Genomic DNA, 18,682 nt, shown 5'->3' with positions numbered 1-18,682 from the left:
CTAGGCTGGAGTGCAGCGGTGTGATCTCGGCTCACTGTAACCTCTGCGTCCCAGGTTCAAGCAATTCTCCTGCCTCAGCCTCCCCAGTAGCTGGGGCTATAGGTGTGCACCACCACACCCAGCTAATTTTTGTGTTTTTAGAGACAGGGTTTCACCAAGTTGGCCAGGCTAGTCTCAAATTCCTGACCTCAGGTGATCCATCCACCTCAGCCTCCCAAAGTCCTGGGATTACAGTTGTAAGCCACCGTGCCAGGCCTTCACCCTGTTGAAATTATTCCTTTTAACCCTCCAGGAGGGAAAACTTACTGTGTAAATGTATAAAGCCTGAGAGTATAAATGACAGGGAGACAAGCTCTGCCCAGAAAGCTGAGGCTTCTCCCAGGGTAGCAGGGACAGGGTAGCCTCCTGTAGAAGAGGCATCTATAGGGACTGAACTGACCAGCTTGACATCCCTTGGTCCAGAATCTATGGGCCCTCCTTCCTAGGACCACCAAGGCCCTGTCTACTGGGGTTATAGTGTCTCTGCCTATCCAGGCTGGAGATTTCAGAATGGGTTGCAAATTGGGAGAATAAGGATAGAGAGAGAGATGCTCCAAGCCCTGGGTCTTTGTGGGCAAAGAATTTCACTCGGCAAACTGTGATTACCGCCCCTTGCGGGGCATCTTCATTTGGGGAAAGACGTGAAATGGTAATGGCCAAACCCCCCCCACCCCCACCACCTCCAGGCCCAACACCGCAGTGGGGGGAAGATGCGTAGAGGTGGGGGAAGAAGTGTGCAAAGAAAGGGCCTGGATGGGTGGGGGTCCCAAAAGGACCTAAGCAGCAGGAGACCCCCAGGAGTGGGCTTTAGGCCCAGCAGCTCCCCCTTCTCAAGGTGAGTCCAGAGGCCATTCTGGAGTGGGCATGGGTGCCAGGCCCTGGGTACTCCTTTTGGTACCAGGCTGGCCTCCTGATTCCTGAGGCGTTGGCTCGGCACCCATGGGGGACTGCCCTCCTCCAGGCCTGGCACAAAGCCAGGGGGCTAAGAGCAGTCTGCAGGACAGAGGACACGACCACAGCAGGGAGAGGGCACCAATGCCAGCTCCCCCTCATGCCATATGAGGCCAGGCCTGTGGCTCGAAGCCCCTGAGCTGGGCATGTCCTGAGAGTCTGGGACCATCCGGGAGCTGAATCTTCATCCTCAGCCCTGCAGAGCCTTCTGCCCTCCTCCCAGGACCCGTCCATTCCTTCAGCTCCAGCGCCTCCTCCACACGTCCACGCCTTCCACCTCGCCACGTGGAGCACAGCCGTGCCCCCACCAACCAGAGGGAACAACGAAGCTGGCAAGAAAGAACAGCAGTTAGAGCAGGGGCAACACTGGGGAAAGGAGTATCTATTATGAGCTTGGGCATTTTACACCAACCCTTCCCAGCCTTTTCCATAAACATGGAAAACATCTTTTGCCTACATACTGTGGTCAAGGGAATCTGCTTCCTCCCAGGCCCCCAAGACCTGAGGGATCAATGTGGATCAATCCTCAGCACAGGGGGTCTGCCTTATACCCCACTTCTCAGCTAAACCCTAACTACAATGTGGGAGGGCATTAACAGGACCATCAAAGCGGGGTATGGCACTAGATGGGGCCCCAGGCTCACTAGGACTCTATTGTTGAAGATGTCTGTAGGCGGGTAAGGTCGCCTAGGAGGTGGTGGTGGGGAGAGGGGGATCTAGGTTTCCACTGGAAAAATTAAGGCTAGAAGGAAGGCTAAATCCTTTCTCAGCCCTACTCCTACTTCTCACAAGAAGGGAGTGGCATCTGGGGAAGAGGACACAGGGCTGAGAGCCAGGGCTTCTAGATTCTATTCCTGGCCCCTCCCCTGGGCCTTCCTGACCACAAATCTGCCCCCCACTCCCTGCCCTACTGCTCACAGAGGATTAAGACATCACAAATAACAACTCATGACCCCATCCTGCACCCACCCACCTTGCCCCAGTGCCCCATGCCCTCCTCCAGCTTCTCCTTCCCTGGCCCAGCCAGGCCTGACTGGCACTCACGGGCAGGTAGACAGCTAGGCCCCCACCCCTTGGCATCAGTGGCCTAGCCTCTGGCGCAGTTGCCCATCCTCCAGCTCCCTTGCTCTCCCAACAGTGAGCCCTAGGGCTCAAAACCCACTGTCAAGAATGGGGACCAGGTGCGGTGGCTCACGCCTGTAATCCTGGCACTTTGGGAGGCCAAGGTGGGCAGTTGCTTGAGCTCAGGAGTTCGAAACCATCATGGGCAACATGGGGAAACCCCAAATCTACAAAAAAAAAAATTAGCCAGGCATGGTGGCATGTGCCTGTAGTCCCAGCTACCTGGAGGCTGAGGTGGGAGGATCGCTTGAGCCCAGGAGGTTGAAGCTGTTGAGGCTGCAGTGAGCCATGACTATGCTACTGCACCAGCCTGGGCAACAGGTAGAGACCCTGTCTCAAAAATATATATATATAAGTTGGGTGCAGTGGCTCACACCTGTAATCCCAGCACTTGGGGAGGCCGAGGCAGGCAGATCACCTGAGGTCAGGAGTTCAAGACCAGCCTGGCCAACACGGCGAAACCCCATCTCTACTAAAAATACAAAAATTAGCAGGGCGTGGTGGCAGGCACCTGTAATCCCAGCTACTCTGGAGGCTGAAGCAGGAGATTTGCTTGAGCCCAGGAGGCAGAGGTTGCAATGAGCCAAGATCACACCACTGTACTCCAGCCTGGGTGACACAGCAAGACTCTGTCTCAAACAACAACAACAAAAAAAAACCATACACACACACACACACACACACACACACACACGTAGAGGAGGAGCTGGATCCCTCAGGCCCAGTCCAGCCAAGCCGGCCCACTGAGGCCCCACCTTGGGAGCCGGACTCCTTGGCTCTATTCGCAACCCTTGATGGTGCCTTCGCTAACTGGGAGATACTGTCTTTCTACATCAATTCAATGCTCAAACTTTATGACAAGCATTCAACCTAGAGGGAAAGAGGGTCGGTCTCCACGATCCGCGTCCCCACCCTCAGTTGTCCTCAGCTGCCAGAAAGCCAGAAGTCCAGGAGCCCTGCTCTGCATGGAAAGCAGAGGCCCACAGCCTGGGGCAATGTGCAGGCCAACCTCCCTCTACTTCCTTCCACCTGAGTCAGGGCTGAACCAACTTGTAGGAAGGCTCATCTCACCCAGGGATCCCCCTCCCAGGGCTTCCACCTTCCTCTCAGACACCTGGATCACATTCAGGACCGGCCGACCTGGTGCCTCAGGGGAAAGTCCGGATCTGCTGGGTTGGCCACTGGCCCAGGCCTCCCATGCCCTCAGTTGGCCCCAGAAACCTCCCCTAAGATGTCCGGCTCTGAAGTAGAATGCTAGTCCTCATTCTCTCTGTAGGGGAAAGAGAAGGAGGGAAGGAGAGAAGAGGGCCCAGTCCCCTGGGGGCTTACCTGCCTTGACCTCAGCACGGAGGTGGTGGGTAGCATGAAGGAAAGATGGTGCGCCCGGTGGTTTAGGACACGAGGGTGCCGGTCCCGAGGCTCTGCCGGGCCCGCACTGTCTGGATGGCCTGCTGGTTCTTGAACTTGACCAGGCCTAGGGTGATCTGGGCGTTCCAGCCGGGATCTTCCAGGGGGCAGCGGAAGTCGATCTCGCCGCCCCCTTCGGTCACCAGCGTGAAGTAGATGTGGCGCCCGGTGCTCTCCACGCACTCTACGGCCTTGATGCGGGCGAAGCTGAGCTCCTTGGGCCGGCCGCCCGTGCCCTTGGCCTCGAAGAGCTGCAGCCCGCGCTCGGTGAGCACGCAGCGCTTCCGCTTCCACAGCTGCAGCAGCCCGCCGCTGCGCTTCTCCAGCACACCCTCCTTGAGCACGGTAGCCGTCGCCGCCGCCGTCATGGGCGCCCCGAGGTTCGCGGGAAGCTCCAGCCTGCGGCAGGCGCGGCGCCTCTCTCGGCCCCGCAGCGCAGGATTCTGGCGTCCCGGGCTGGCAGGCCGTGCGCGCTGCCCACCTGCGCCCTGACTGCTCCGCGCGCCCACACCGCGGCCCTCAGCACCCGGCTGCCGGCGAGGTGGTGTCGGTGCCCCCAACGCGCTCCGCGCCCACCGCCCCGCTTCAGCCGGCACCCGCTCCTCCGCTCTACCCCAGCTGGCCCAGCCCGACCCGCCTCTGCCGGATGCCTCCGTGCCTCCCTAGCCCGTAAGCCCCGCCGCCCGCCCGTTCTCTTGCTCCCCTGGGCTCTGTCTGCGCGCTGGGCGGCAGCTCGCGGGATGTGCCCTTACATGTTCCGCAGCTCGCCTCCTGCGCCGCCCGCCCGCCGCGCATTCCTACCCTGGCCGGCCCTCCCCTCCCCTCCGCGCCGCGAACCAGCTCTGGCAGGGCCCCGGGGGCGGGGCCGCAGCGGGGGCTCAGTCACTCACTGGAAGCGCAGGGCGCGGGGCGGGGAGGGCCGGGACTGAGACGGGGGCTGCTTACTCAACAGCCCAAGCCTTCTGGCTGCCGTCTGCCGCTTCTCGGAAACGCAGCTCCCCCAGGCCTTGAATGAAGGGGGAGATGGCGGGGAAGGGAGGGGAAAGGCGCATCTCCTCGATTGGAGAGAGCGCTGCTAGCAAGGGGGTGGGCTTGCTTGGCGAACGCGCAGTGGCACCAGTTGCATGTTACGCGTCAGATAGCTGCTGGCGACTTGGCAGGCCATAGAGCCCCCAGCCTCTGCATCAAGCCTATGTTGGGTTCCTCCTCCATCGCCCGATTTCTCTGTGCAGGACCCAAGAGAGGCTGTCCATCGCTGCCTCTGCTTGGATAGTTCACCTGCTCCTACTCCTACCCTCATGCACTGCGCGGGGAGGCCTGTAGAGAGTAGCCAGTGCCAACAAAGGAGAGCTGAGGCTTGAGGTCATTCATGCCCTCCTCGTAGTGGGGGAGGAGGGACCCCCTCCGTGACTTGGGAATGCCACCGTCTGCGGTCCTCTCCACCGCACACTTGCAGGCGCCGACGCTGGACCGATGGCACAGCCAGTCCCAGGTGTAAGCGCAGCTCCAACCTTGCTCCTTCCGCTCCACAGATTCTATCCTCCCTCGGCCTCCCCAAAGAATGGACTTCTGCCGCAGACAGAGCTGGAGGGGAACGCAGAGGGAGAGGTCTCTTTCCGTTCTGGCTAGAATATTGTGTAAAGACAAGAGCTTTGCAGAGTTGAGTTCAAACCTCTTCTCCCTTGTTTGCTGTGTCCTGCCCACCTGGGGCAACTTTACTGACCTCCGTCAATTTCCTCATCTGTCGAATAAGAGGATTAATTTATTCTCATCTCATGGGGCTGTCCTGATGAACAAGTTAGATAACATTTGTGAAAGACCCAAGACAGGACCTGGCAACTCTGAGTCTCAATAAATGTTCTTCCTCCCCTCTCCCCACTCTTATTCCCTTTAGAGAATGATGGGGGCCCTGAGATTAAGCCAGGCACTGGAAGAGGGCTCTCCTAGGTCCTCATTCCGCCCCCATCTTGGTCAGTTCCTCCAGGCCCACAGTTTCTTAAGGGCCTATTCATCAACGTGTTAATAGTAGATTCTTACGGGAGTAATGATATGTAGTAATGACAGTAATAAGACCTCTTTGTACTTATACCCTGTGTTGCCATCCTCCTGCCCAAAGAGCAGAGCCTAACAGATACAGGGAAGGTCCTGTTGTGGGGATAGGAGTGCCCTCCTCTGCAGCCCCAAAGTTAGGAGATGAGAGAAGGGAACTGTCAGTGTCTCATCCATACCTCTTTATACACACACACACACACACGCACACACACACACACACACACACACGTGTGACGACAACTAACTCCTAACTCCCAGAATGCCCCTCCAGGAGAGGGAGTAGACAGTGGCATAAAAGAAAAGACAAAGACAGGTGTCTCCTGAGGCCCAGGGAGCAGCAGAGGAGGGAGCTCGAGGTGGCCACGGCCCTACCTGAGGGACCCACAAGGTCTCAGCCTGTCTGCCAGCCCTGCCCTCCCATGGCTCCTCCCCACCACTCCACAGGGGTCTTCTGGGTGCACCAACCTGGCACAGTCCTGCCATGATCCAAAGTTCTCTCCCTGAGGAAAAAGGGCCCTAGATCAGGCTCTGCCCCTAACTCATTTTTTTGTTCTGTTTTGTTTTTGTTTTCGAGACGGAGTTTTGCCCTCGTTGCCCAGGCTGGAGTGCAACGGTGCGATCTCGGCTCACTGCAACCTCTGCCTCCCAGGTTCAAGCGATTCTCCTGCCTCAGCCTCCCAAGTAGCTGGGATTACAGGCATCTGCCACCACGCCTGGCTAATTTTTTGTATTTTTAGTAGAGTCAGGGTTTCTCCACGTTGGTCAGGCTGGTCTCAAACTCCCCACCTCAGGTGATCCACCTGCCTTGGCCTCCCAAAGTGCTGGGATTACAGGCGTGAGCCACTGCTGTTTTATCTCTACCAGTTCCTCTTCTCCCCACACTGGGTCTGGGACTCATTCATACTCTTTCCAGTTCCAGGTGGATTCACAGTTATATGGGCCTTGTACAGAGCCCTCTCACATGTTGTAGATGCTCATGATAGACAGATATTATTATCACTGTGGGCGTTTTACCGATGAGAAAAACGAGACCCAGAGAGATCAGATAATGAAAACGGGGTCACATGGCTTTGAAAATGGCAAAGTCCAGATGAGAATGCATGGTAGCTAACAGGGCCCAGGATCATTTGATGATACACACCCATACTGCCCATACATGAACATCTGACTCCACATAGTTCGTTTAGAAATGATCCAGTCACCCATACTTTTCTCTTCAGCTTACTGAGTTGCGAGGTAGCGGGCTTTTGGACACAGGAGAAGGGAATATTGGATAGCAAGAGTGAGCAGATAAAGAGGGGGCCATTGGAGGAAATTTAGCAGGACATACTCTACTGCTGGAAGGGTCTTCATCAGCTAAGCATCCAGTTCCCAACACCACAACGTCTTCCTGGAGGCCTGAATGGGTCCTTGGAACCTGGAATCCTGTCCCCCAATCTCATGACCTCTGGGACTAGGGGAGATGATTCTTTCTAAATCTTTCCCTAGAACTGGCATCTTGCCTGGTAGCCACATCTAGGAGAGGCTCAGGCCCAGGCTGGATTATTTGGGCCATCAGAAGGACCAAGAAGAACTCAAAAGCCAGGGGAGCAGCGTGCAGAGAGCGCTGGTGCTGCTCCTCCCTTCCTGCTGAGGTATCCCTACCCATCCCCTGGAACAGGAGCTCTGACTTAACCAAGAAGGTTGGAGCAGTGCTGGGCCCTAGAGATACTTACCCAATTCTTTTTTTTTTTTTTTGAGATGGAGTCTCACTTTGTCACCCAGGCTGGAGTGCAATGGCACAATCTCAGCTCCCTGCAACCTCCGCCTCCTGGGCTCAAGTGATTCTCCTGCCTAAGCCTCCTGAGTAACTGGGATTACAGGCGCCTGCCACCATGCCTGGCTAATTTTTGTATTTTTAGTAGAGATGGGGTTTCACCATGTTGGCCAGGCTGGTCTCGAAATCCTGACCTCATGATCTGCCCACCTCGGCCTCCCAAAGTGCTGGGACTACAGGCATGAGCCACCGTGCCCCACCACTTACTCAATTCTCATTGACTTGTTAACTCCACATCGGGCTGATGGACAAAATGTCCCGTGGTAGCAGCCCAGAGCTGGCTCCTCCCTCTGCCCACCCCAAAGGGAAAGCGGATCTGCACCGTCAGTAAATCTAAGTCCGGCTGGAACAGGCTAGACTACAAAATGGCCCCAGGGAAGAATGTGCTGGAAATGGTTCTAGCTAGGGCTGAGCCACACCACCTCCACACCTGTGTGAGAAGGAGGAAGTCCAAGTGGAGAGGAGGGGTCCCTCTGGGTGGCTACCCAGGACAAGGTGGAAAGAAAGATGGGAATAAGGTGGGATAGAGGCAAGAATGAGACCCAGAGAGATGCAAAAAGTAACATAGCTTTTGTTTTCTATATTTACTTAATCCTTTTTTTTTTTTTTTTTTTTTTTAGATTGAGTTTTGCTCTTGTTGCTCAGGCTGGAGTGCAATGGCGTGACCTCGGCTCACTGCAACCTCCGCCTCCCGGGTTCAAGCGATTCTCCTGCCTCAGCCTCCCTAGTAGCTGGGATTACAGGCACCCACCATCATGCCCAGCTAATTTTTTGTATTTTTAGTAGAGATGGGGTTTCACTATGTTGGCCAGCCTAGTCTCAAACTCTTGCCCTCAGGCAATCCACCAGCCTCAGCCTCCCAAAGTGCAGGGATTACAGGCGTGAGCTACCACGCCTGGCTATCTACTTAATCTTATATAAATTCTTCATAAATGTTAGACTCAATCTAAAGAAAAGTGTTGAAGACAATTTATTAACAAAACAAGACATACATTAATACCGCAAAAACTTTAAAACTAAGGATGATATCACTCCTTTGCTCAAAAGCCACCAGAGCCTTCTCATCTCATTCTGAGTAAAGCCAAAGTCATTGATGCTACCTGCAAGGCCCTCTAAGACCTGCTCTTCACTTTCTGATCTTACCTCCTGTACTTTCCTCTCTCCCTGGCTCCAGCCACAGTCCTCACCATCCCTTGAACTTGGCAACCATCCTTCCTCAGGGCCTTTGCACCTGCTGTCCTCACTGTCTGGAATCCTCTCTCCCAGATCACCAAATGGTTCATTTTTTCACCACACTAAGCTCTGTTCACATATTACCCTCTCAATGGGGTCTTCTCCCAACACCCTGTTTAAAGCCACAACCCCCTTCCATAGACGTAGATACACACACTGTATCCTGTCCCTGCTCAGTTTTTCTCTATGGCACATATTAGCATCCACAACTCTGTATTTTTCTTATTTATTGTCTATCTCCTTTACTTGGAGGCTGTATGCTAGCGGGGAGTTTGTTTTTTGTTTTTGTTTTTGTTTTTGTTTTTGTTTTTGTTTTGAGACAGAGTCTCGCTCTGTCGCCCAGGCTGGAGTGCAGTGGCGCGATCTCGGCTCACTGTAAGCTCTGCCTCCTGGGTTCACGCCATTCTCCTGCCTCAGCCTCCTGAGTAGCTGGGACTATAGGCGCCCGCTACCATGCCCGGCTAATTTTTTGTATTTTTAGTACAGATGGGGTTTCACTGTGTTAGCCAGGATGGTTCCAATCTCCTGACCTCGTGATCTGCCTGCCTCGGCCTCCCAAAGTGCTGGGATTACAGACGTGAGCCACTGCGTCCAGCCTATCTATTTTTTTTACCCCTGTGGCTCCAGCACCTGGAACATTGCCTAATATACTGTAGGACTGAACGAATAATTATTGAATGAAAAAATGAAATGGCAATGTACCTGACAAAAACTGGGAGGTGGAAAAGGATAATGCAGAGAAGGGGAAATGATCAATGCAATCTAGAGTTAATGAACTAATAAAAAGAATGTAACTGCATTATTTAAAACAATAATGGAAACCACTAGATGGTTAAAGGAGATTTTTAGGGCAGCAAGACTATTTTGTATGATACTATAATAGTGGATACGTGACATTATGCATCTATCAAAGCCTACAGAACCATATAACAAGAGTGAGTTTAGGCCGGGCGCGGTGGCTCACGCCTGTAATCCCAGCACTTTGGGAGGCCAAGGCGGGCGGATCACGAGGTCAGGAGATCGAGACCATCCTGGCTAACACGGTGAAACCCCGTCTCTACTAAAAATACAAAAAATTAGCGGGGCGAGGTGGCAGGCGCCTGTAGTCCCAGCTACGCGGGAGGCTGAGGCAGGAGAATGGCGTGAACCCTAGGGGGCGGAGCCTGCAGTGAGCCGAGATCGCGCCACTGCACTCCAGCCTGGGTGAAAGAGCGAGACTCCGTCTCAAAAAAAAAAAAAAAAAAAAAAAAAAAAAAAAAAAAAAAAGAGTGAGTTTAAACTATGAACTTCAGTTAATAGTAAATGTATCAATATTGGCTCATTCATTGTAAAAAATATAGTACATTAATGCAAGATGTTAATAATAGGAGAAACTATGGGGGAAGGGTAGGTATACAGGAACTCTGTTCTATCTGCTCAAATTTACTATACATCCAAAACTATTACAAAAATTAAGTATTTTAATTAAATACCAAAAATAAATGGTTTGCCTGTAATCTCAGCACCTTAGGAGGCTAGGGCATGAGGATCACTTGAGCCCAGGAGTCTGAGACCAGCCTAGGCAATATAGTAAGATCTTGTTTCTCCAAAAAATTTTTTTAAAAAATAGCTACAGTGGGGCACATGCCTGTAGTCCCAGCTACTCAGGAGTCTGAGGTGGGAGAATGGCTTAAGCCCAGGAGTTTGAGGCTACAGTGAGCTATGATCACACCGGTGCACTCCAGCCTGGGCAACAGAGCAAGACCCTGTTTAGAAAAGTAAATAAAAATGTAAAATAAATTGTTAACAGTTTCTCCAGGTAACAATGAAGAAGAAAGATAGAGACTTTTGTTTTTTCATTGTTCACCAATCTGTATTTTTTGATTTTTTAAATCCTGTGCATGCATTGCTTCTCTAAAAATCTAGTTAACTGCACAGTACATATAAATGTTCATGCAGTGCAGCAGTTAAAAATAAACAGATCTACAGGTCTTAGTAGGTTGAGATGCCTGAAATATGTTGTTTCATGGGGAAACATTACAGTACAGTAAGTTAATAAGGTATACAGCATGGCCACAATGAACAAAGTCCATCTGCGTTGTACAGGTTATATCTAACAGGATTCAATTCACAGTGATATGTTACTTATGGAATGTCCAGGATGGGGATGGGCAGTGTGAGAATGCCTGTCATTTTATGAGCATGCTTCAATATGGTTTGAACGTCATACTCATGTATTAGGCATATTTTTAAAATAAAATAAACACATAGGTATTACATAAGTTCTTGAAATAGAATTTCAAACACAAGGGCTGGCTTCAGAGCAAGGGTTGATTTAGAGGCTTGAATGGCAGTTGTTGGCCTCCAGGCATTCCCAGGATTCCCCAAGGTGGGCACATAGAGCCTCCTGATGTCAGGTGTGTACACCAGAACTGAGCAAACCGAGAGCTGAGCATGCAGCCCCTCCTGTCTCTGCAATTCTGGACAGAACTCCCCAGCCTTGGGGAACATAAAAAAGGGGCTTGTTCCCCGACAGGACCCTGGGCACCTATTCCATTATCCCCTGGCAACTGGAGTTGGAAGGCTCATCTAGGCTGCCTCAATTTGACCCCCAGTCCAGAAAGAGGTGTGTGGCATAGACCAGAGCTTCTCAGACTGTAATGTGCAAACGGATCACCTGGGGATCTTGCAAACGCAGATTCTGATGGAATAGGTCTAGGGTAGGACCTGAGATTCTGCACTTCTAGAAGCTTCCAAGTAACACTGATGCTGCTAGTCAACAGAACATACTTTAGATAGCAAGGGTCTAGAGCAGCAGTTCTCAAAATGTAGTCTCAGGCCAGCAGAGTCAGCATCAGCTGGGAACTTGTTAGAAATACAAATTCTAGGCTCCACCCCAGACCTGGGTTTGGAGCCCAGCAATCCGTGTTTTAACAAGCCCTCCAGGTGATTCTGATGCACACGTGTGAGAACCACTGGTGGAGGGGAAGGAGCACTCAGGAGACGGGACACCCATGTCCTAACCCAAGCTTGGTGACACCTTACACAATCACTTCCTCTCTCTGACCTCAGTTTCCTCATCTGTAAAATGAAGGCTGTCAAGTTCTATCTTGCAGATTTAGTGCATATTTGAAAAAAAAAAAAAAAAAGCCTGGCTAGTTTATGGGAGCTATGGAACCCCTGTATAGGCAAGAAAAGAAAATATCGCTACTGCTTCCTCAACCTGTTCCCTGGATTCCTCAGGCCAGGTAGTGCCTCCTCACCTAGGTAGGGCATGAAAATGGGTCTGTTCACAGCCCTGCTCCTCCCCACCCTGCTTCTCCCTTCAGGCTTCTGTGCACTCACCCTCCAATCCACAGGTCCCTCACTGCTCTCCTCTCCCTGGGAGGTGGGGGCTGGGAGACCCACTCCAGCTGACCTCTCCCTCAGACTTCTCCTGACCTGCTCGCACCCCTTTGATGTACAGCCCTCCGTTCCAGGGCTTTGGGGTTTCCTTGGATCTCTGTTTTTCTAAAGGGAAACAGAAGGAAAAACCCCACCGAGGTTTCAAGTCTCTGATGACTTGGGTTTTATGGGCACCATTGCGACAGACTTCAAGTGGGCAGCAACTCTGCAGCCGACCCGCCCAGGCTTGCTCCTGGGCCTGGCTCTCTCAGTGGAAATCCCCTCCCACGCTCAGCCCTTTAATCACTTTCCAGCCCAATAACTTTCCTGATTCACCAGGAATCCCTTTCGTCTTGAGAGCACCTACTGCCCCTCTCTGATGGGGCTGAGTCTGGGCTTGAAGGCATTTGATCCCAGCGTGGGTCTTACAGAGATTGGACTTGTGGGCTCATGGTTCAGGTTAGGGCCTGCAGAATTTTCCTTTTTCCCATGCCATCTTGGCATCTGGGTGCCCATGTTGTAGGAAAAAATGGGCTGCCCTGGAATGAATCTCTTCCTTGAGGACACTTGACCAAGGGGCAAGGACACTAGGAGGAGACTGACTGATACCCAGGAAACTAGTGGCCTCAACCAATATGCCAATAATAGCCATGAAACCCTTGACATAAAAGTCGCTTTCTTTTTTCTTCTGGTAATAATGTGCCTTAAATGTAAGTAATACTTGAATACATTTTTGTTGCAAAAGATTCAAAACATGACAGTGTATTTTCACCACCCTTCTAGTCCCCCAATCCCAGAGACAACAATCACTTAGCTTGGTTTGGGTCTTGCCAGACATTTATTTTTACTTTTCACACATCTGCACCCAGACTAGTATAAAGTAGCATTCTCAATGGTAATGTAAGGGAGTTGGTTGAAGGATTCATAAGTCCCCTTCCGGCTCTGCCATTTTCTGCATTTGTGGGTGGCTTTTCCCTCACCTCCTAAATAGAAGACATTCATAGGCTCTCCCTAAAAGTATGGGGGGGAGGGGGAATGCACGGAGGAAAATAGGAAAGGAAAGGTCACAGTGTCAACAGCAGTTCCTTCGAGGTGAGGAGATCATGGATGAGTTTTTTACCACTTGCCTCTGATTTTCAAATGTTTCATCATGAGAGTTATAAAGATTATTATTCATGAGTATGACTTTGATAACAGGGAAGCTCCTATGCAGTGCCATTGTCAAGATCAGGCAGAGAAGGAGGCTGTGAGTTGTCCAGACTGAGGCTTAGGTCAAGGAGAAATTAACAAATTGCTCAAGGCAGAGGGGTGCGTGGAGGGGCTTAGGGAGGGGAGGAAGGCTCATGGCATATTCTTGGATGTGATCTACAGGAAGATTCATAGAAAGAAACTTCAGAGTAAATCCCATTGTGTGTGAATTAAGAATTAAGAATACTTAATTCTTAATTCAGGCCCTGGGCTAGACTTTAGGGACACAATGGCAAATGGGTGAATCAGAGTTCTCTACTTAACAGGGACTAGCAAAAGAAGGGGAGGAAGAGTTCACATCTTTAGGAATCCCGCCCTACTTTTGCAAGAAGATATTCCCTCCTACTGAAGAAGATCCCAGAGTTAAGCATTAGATCTTTGACAGGCCACAATCCTGACTTTGTAGAAACATGGTCTCCATACTTGACTCGGCCTATCTAAGGTGATATTGGTATGTGTACTAGTCAGGATGGGCTAGGTTATGCTGTACTAACAAACTCCTCCTAAACCCAATAGCTTAACATAGCAAAGGTCTTCCCACTCATACCATATGTCCTACTTGAGCTGGCAGGGGAGGTTCTGCTCATTGAGATATACACATATCCAGGTTGCTGGAGGTTCCATCACAACACCTACTTCCACACTCTCCACAACAGGGAAAAGGGACATGAAAACTTACACCATGTCTATTAAAGAAGTCTGCTCAGATGACCAGGCATGGTGGCTCATGCCTGTAATCCCAGCACTTTGGGAGGCCGAGGCAAGTGGATCACCTGAGGTCAGGGGTTCAAGACCAGCCTGGCCAACATGATGAAACTCCGTCTCAAATAAAACTACAAAAAAATTAGCTGGGTGTGGTGGCAGGCGCCTGTAATCCCAGCTACTTCAGGAGGCTGAGCCAGGAGAACTGCTTGAACCTGGGAGGCAGAGGTTGCAGTGAGCCGAGATCGCGCCACTGCACTCCAGCCTGGGCGACAAGAGTGAAACTCCATCTCAAAAAAAAAAAAAGAAGTCTGTTCAGAAGTGACACTTCTGGTCTCAATTAGAAGCCACTGCAAGCCACATCACCACATCAAAATTCAAGGGAGGAGGCCAAATGGAACCCCTAAATGTAAACGTAGATATTACTGTGTGCCCAGGAATATCTGTGAACATCCCTTAAAGGACTAGACAGTGTGGTTGCCATGGGACTGCTGGGTACCCAGAAGGCAGAGCCACAGAGATACCTCTTCACTCCCCCAGTAGGCAGCGACAATCCCCCTTGGCCTGGGACCAAGCCCTTGAACTCTCTGGAAGAGTCAGGCTGAGGTCAACAGAGTGGAAATGTAGAAGGTTCAGGAGCAGGTGCTTCTGAAAAGGCACTAAGGGCTTGTCCAGGCATGGAAAATGCCCACTAAAGGCTTTATTCATGATAATCTGCTTCCTGAATTTTCATGGCCTTTAGGGTGAGTCTTTCTAGGCCCATAAACTCGGGACATCAGAGTTGGGTGGATCCCCTGAAGCTTGGCTGTTCAAGTGTGGTCCCAGGATCAGCAACATCAGCACTACCTCCCCCTGGGAGCTTGTGAGAGATGTCCAATTTCAGGCCCCACCCAAAACTAGAATCTGCATTTTAACAAGATCCCCAGGAGATTCATATGCACATTAAAGCTTGAGAAGCATTTCCTCAGAACTAATTTAGGCCAGCATCTTCACTTCACAAATGAGGAGCTGACACCCAGAGGGGAGGAGGCAGGCCCAAAGTCACACAGCTGGTTCCAATCCTGGCTCCACCACTTGCCAGGGACTTGAGTAAGTCTCTTTAAAATTCACTGAATATCTGTTTCCTCTTATATAATAAAGGGATAATATAAGTACCTCCTAGTGCTTATATGAGGATCAAATAAGAAAACATCTAGACCAGAGCCAGGCACATAGTATGTGCTCAATAACTGTTAGCTATTGCTATGGTCCTAACTCACTGTTCCAGCACCTGGCCTCATACTCCCAGTACGTAACTGTCTCTTCTTAAGGCAAGGATGTTAGGTATGGCACTGCAGGGATGGGACCTGGACCCAGCTGCCTGCATTTATATCCTGCTCAATTTGACCTTGAGAGGGTTGCTGAATTGTTCTTTGGTTCTTGGCTTCAGTTTGATCAGTTATAAGTGGGTAAAATGACAGCACCTACTTCATAGGGCCATTGTGAGAATTAAATGAGTTAATACATTTAAGGTCTTCAAACAGTCTATAGCATATATTAAGCACACAAGATGGATGAGTAATGTGAGAATTAAGTGAGTTAATACATTAAAGGTCTTCAAACATTCTATAGCATATAGTAAGCACACAAGTTGGATGAATAATAATGTTTCCAAAATGTCCAAAGGAAGACTAGGTTGGAGGAAGTTGCACCCTAGAAAGGCAGGGGACAGGCGTTTCTCAGGGGGAGCTGCCTCTGTTTTGTCCCTTTGACCTATTGCAAGTCCCCAGTCTGTTTCTCTGGCCACTGGACGGCCCCCAACCCCTGGCTGTGTTTTTCCTCCTCCACTGGACTCACTGGGCTCCCTGGTGCCTCCATCAGGAAGCGCTGAAAGGCCAGGGGATCTCTGGTGGGGAGGGGCGGACTCGGGCGGACTCAGGCAGCCGACAGCTGTCTTCAAATCTCTGAAGCGCTGTCATGCAGGAGAGGGATTAGACCTGTTCTGGATGACTCTAGGGGACAGAAATAGGAAGTTCCAGGAAGTCCTCTCTAATCATTAGAACTGTTCAGAGGCAGCCCCAGCTGCGGGGCGGGGCGGGGCGCGGAGCTGTTGGCAGCTAAGTGGTTGAGGTTGAGCGGCCGGGTGGAGGCCGGCACCTACTGGGAGGCTGGGCTGGTCCGCAGACTCTCAAGCCCGGCTGAGCCCGGGCGAGCGTCAGAGAATCACCTGAGGAGCTTGTCGAATACAGATTCCCAGGCCCCACGCAGGCCAACCGAATCAGAATCTCTAGGGGTGGGGCTGGGAATCCATTTTTAAAGGCTTCCCCAGTGATTCTCAGAATAAAGGCTGGGCTTGGAGGCGGGGCCAGGGCTGGGCGTGGCACGGGGGCGAGGTGCGGGGAGGGCCGGACCGTTAAGTAGTTAATCCCTGTGTTCCTCACTCCGCCACATCACCTCCACTGATCTAAATCGGGGGATCGTTCCTCGCTGGGTGCCCCCCTCACTTGATCTTAGCCAAAAGGCCAAGAAGCGATTGGGTGCCCCCCTGGAATAATTTCTGTGGCCCTTGATTCAGGGATCACTCCCACACTTAATAGCAGCTCTAACGCCCCCCAACCCCGGCTACCCAAGATCTCTATCCTCACCCTCCAGTCGGCCTCCTGGTCTTCCTGTCCCTCCCCAGCCTCTCAGGTGACCCGGAAAATTTGCTAAGGCTCTTGGAGAAGGGCAGCCCGAGGAGGCTGGGCCTGCCGCCCATCGGGAGGGGCAGCTGTTTTCCATCACATCCTAAAAAGCCCAGGGCTCGACCGCTCCTGCAGCTGGGCATAGCTCCCACCAAATACATTCTCCCGAGGTCGCCCTGGACACCTTGCTCGGAGATGACAGAAACGAGAAAAGAAATACCTAAGTGGACATAAAGACCTTGCTCACCCTGGCCGGGTGCGGTAGCTCATGCCTGTAATCCCAGCACTTTGGGAGGCCGAGGTGGGCAGATCACCTGAGGTCGGGAGTTCGAGACCAACTAGCCTGACCAACATGGAGAAACCCCGTCTCTACCAAAAAAAAATACAAAAATTAGCCGGGCGGGGTGGCTTATGCCTGTAATCCCAGCTACTCAGAGGCTGAGGCAGGAGAATCGCTTGAACCCGGGAAGCGGAGGTTGCGGTGAGCCGAGATCGCACCATTGCACTCCAGCCTGGGCAACAAGAGCAAAACTCTGTCTTTAAAAAAAAAGTCCTTGCTCACTCTTTGGTGAGGGTTTGGTATTCCACAGGGCCCCGAAGCGCGACAACCCTCAAAGGAGAAGTGAGCGTCGGGGATTAGACCCTTGCGCTGTCTTGAGCAGGAGCTGAGTCCTCAGAGTCCACGGAGAGAGGAGGAGGGCGTGGGGTGCGCGGAAACGCAGCGCCTGCCTTTTGCCCTGACCTCACAGCACCACCTGGTGTCTCCTGGGACGGCGCAAGCGCCGCGCTTGCGGATGCTGGGCCCCCTCCCCGTCAGCCGACCCTCCTTCCCCAAGTGCCTCCCCTGGCAGGTGTTCCTCCTTCCTTGCTGCGCCCCCCTGGCTGGCCCTTCACCGTCCAGTGAGTGCTTCCTGGCCTGGCCGCAGCTGGCTTACAGCCCACTGCCTTTACCCAGGTCTTATTTCCAGGAGGTGCGTCAGGGCCCCTTGCCCAGCTGCACTGAAAGACAGTGGCCCGAGAGCAAGACAGCTAGTGGTGAAAGGGACAGGATGGTCGCCGACAGGCCCTCCTGAGCAGCCAGCAGAGGGCAGCCTCTCTCCAGCTTTGGGCCCCAAAGGCTCCCATCCGGGCCACTCCTGTAGGCCCCTCCCAGACAGGAGGGTCCACCTGTGTGTGTGGAACCAGCGGTCCTCCTGGCTGCAGAAACTTGTCCGGAGCACCTTTCGTGGGCCACCCCCTGTGCTGGAGCCAGAGGGGTTACCAAGATGGAGCCCTTGACCCGGATTGCAGAACTCCTAGCCAGTGCCCACCCTGGGCTGGCATTCCCTGAACTCCTCCAGCTCTTCTCCTGGTCATCTTGCGCTTTTCTATTGCACTGCACCATTGATGGATGTTATGCATGCATAGGTCCCTTTCTCAGAGTCAAGGAGGGGGCTCTGTCAAGGCCACTGTTGGAGCTGGTCATCTGGGAAATAGGTACAAGAGGCCTTGTTGTTATTAAAGCATCTGGTTTGTTTTGAAAACTTAGTGTGGGCACATTTTCGAGAAGGGCTGAAGCAGAGCAGCACAGCCCCAACGCATCAGGCAGGTACACCTAAGATGAAGGATGCCACAACCCCTCACATGAGCCTATTTCCAAAAAAATGTGGCCTTCCACGGACTTGCTGTGGGGCCCCTAACAGCAGGCTGAGCCAGGCCCCTCCACCACACCCCTCCTAGGCAGAAGTGAGCTTTCTAGATTTGACGTGAAAGTTCCTCTGGTTGAGTTTCCCTCTTAGGCTGGGGCTTTCCAAGCTGGGAGAAGTTCTGAGCACAGTTTTCGGGCCTAGCTGAGCTCCTCCAAGTCCAAAGTCCGTGCAATTCCCAGGCCCAGATTTGGGGGTGGAGACCAGACAGGACAAGCCAGTGGTGTTTGGCTGGTCGGGTCACTTCAGACAGTGTGGCTCAGTTGGAATTGATACTGAGAATTGGTCCTTAGAAAAAGCAGGAACGAATCCACTTTGATTCATTTCCATCAGGCTGCCTGCTTTTTTTTGAGACAGTTTTGCGTTTGTCGCCTAGGCTGGAGTACAATGGTGTGACCTCA

At 52.2% G+C, this 18,682-nt stretch overlaps 1 protein-coding gene across 2 annotated transcripts; it reads right to left on the bottom strand.

The window, feature by feature from the left end:
• Window positions 1–636: 636 nt before the first annotated feature.
• Window positions 637–4,753, bottom strand: PHLDA3 (pleckstrin homology like domain family A member 3). Of its 2 annotated transcripts, none has more exons than XM_030818668.1 (3): window positions 4,410–4,753; window positions 3,442–4,049; window positions 637–1,319 (listed from the first exon to the last, which is right to left on the bottom strand). In XM_030818668.1, the coding sequence occupies exon 2, from the start codon at window positions 3,885–3,887 to the stop codon at window positions 3,504–3,506; it is 384 nt and encodes a 127-aa protein (XP_030674528.1). In that variant the 5' UTR covers window positions 3,888–4,049; window positions 4,410–4,753; the 3' UTR covers window positions 637–1,319; window positions 3,442–3,503. The 2 variants fall into 2 exon arrangements, with proteins under 2 accessions (XP_030674528.1, XP_030674527.1); XM_030818667.1 differs by lacking the exon at window positions 4,410–4,753 and adding an exon at window positions 4,272–4,390.
• Between the last annotated feature and the right edge of the window lie 13,929 nt (window positions 4,754–18,682).

Source organism: Nomascus leucogenys, chromosome 9, assembly GCF_006542625.1.
Source record: "Nomascus leucogenys isolate Asia chromosome 9, Asia_NLE_v1, whole genome shotgun sequence".
Classification (NCBI taxonomy): Eukaryota; Metazoa; Chordata; class Mammalia; order Primates; family Hylobatidae; genus Nomascus; species Nomascus leucogenys.
Note: the sequence above shows the minus strand (reverse complement) of the source record. Positions and strands in the feature narration are given on the sequence as shown.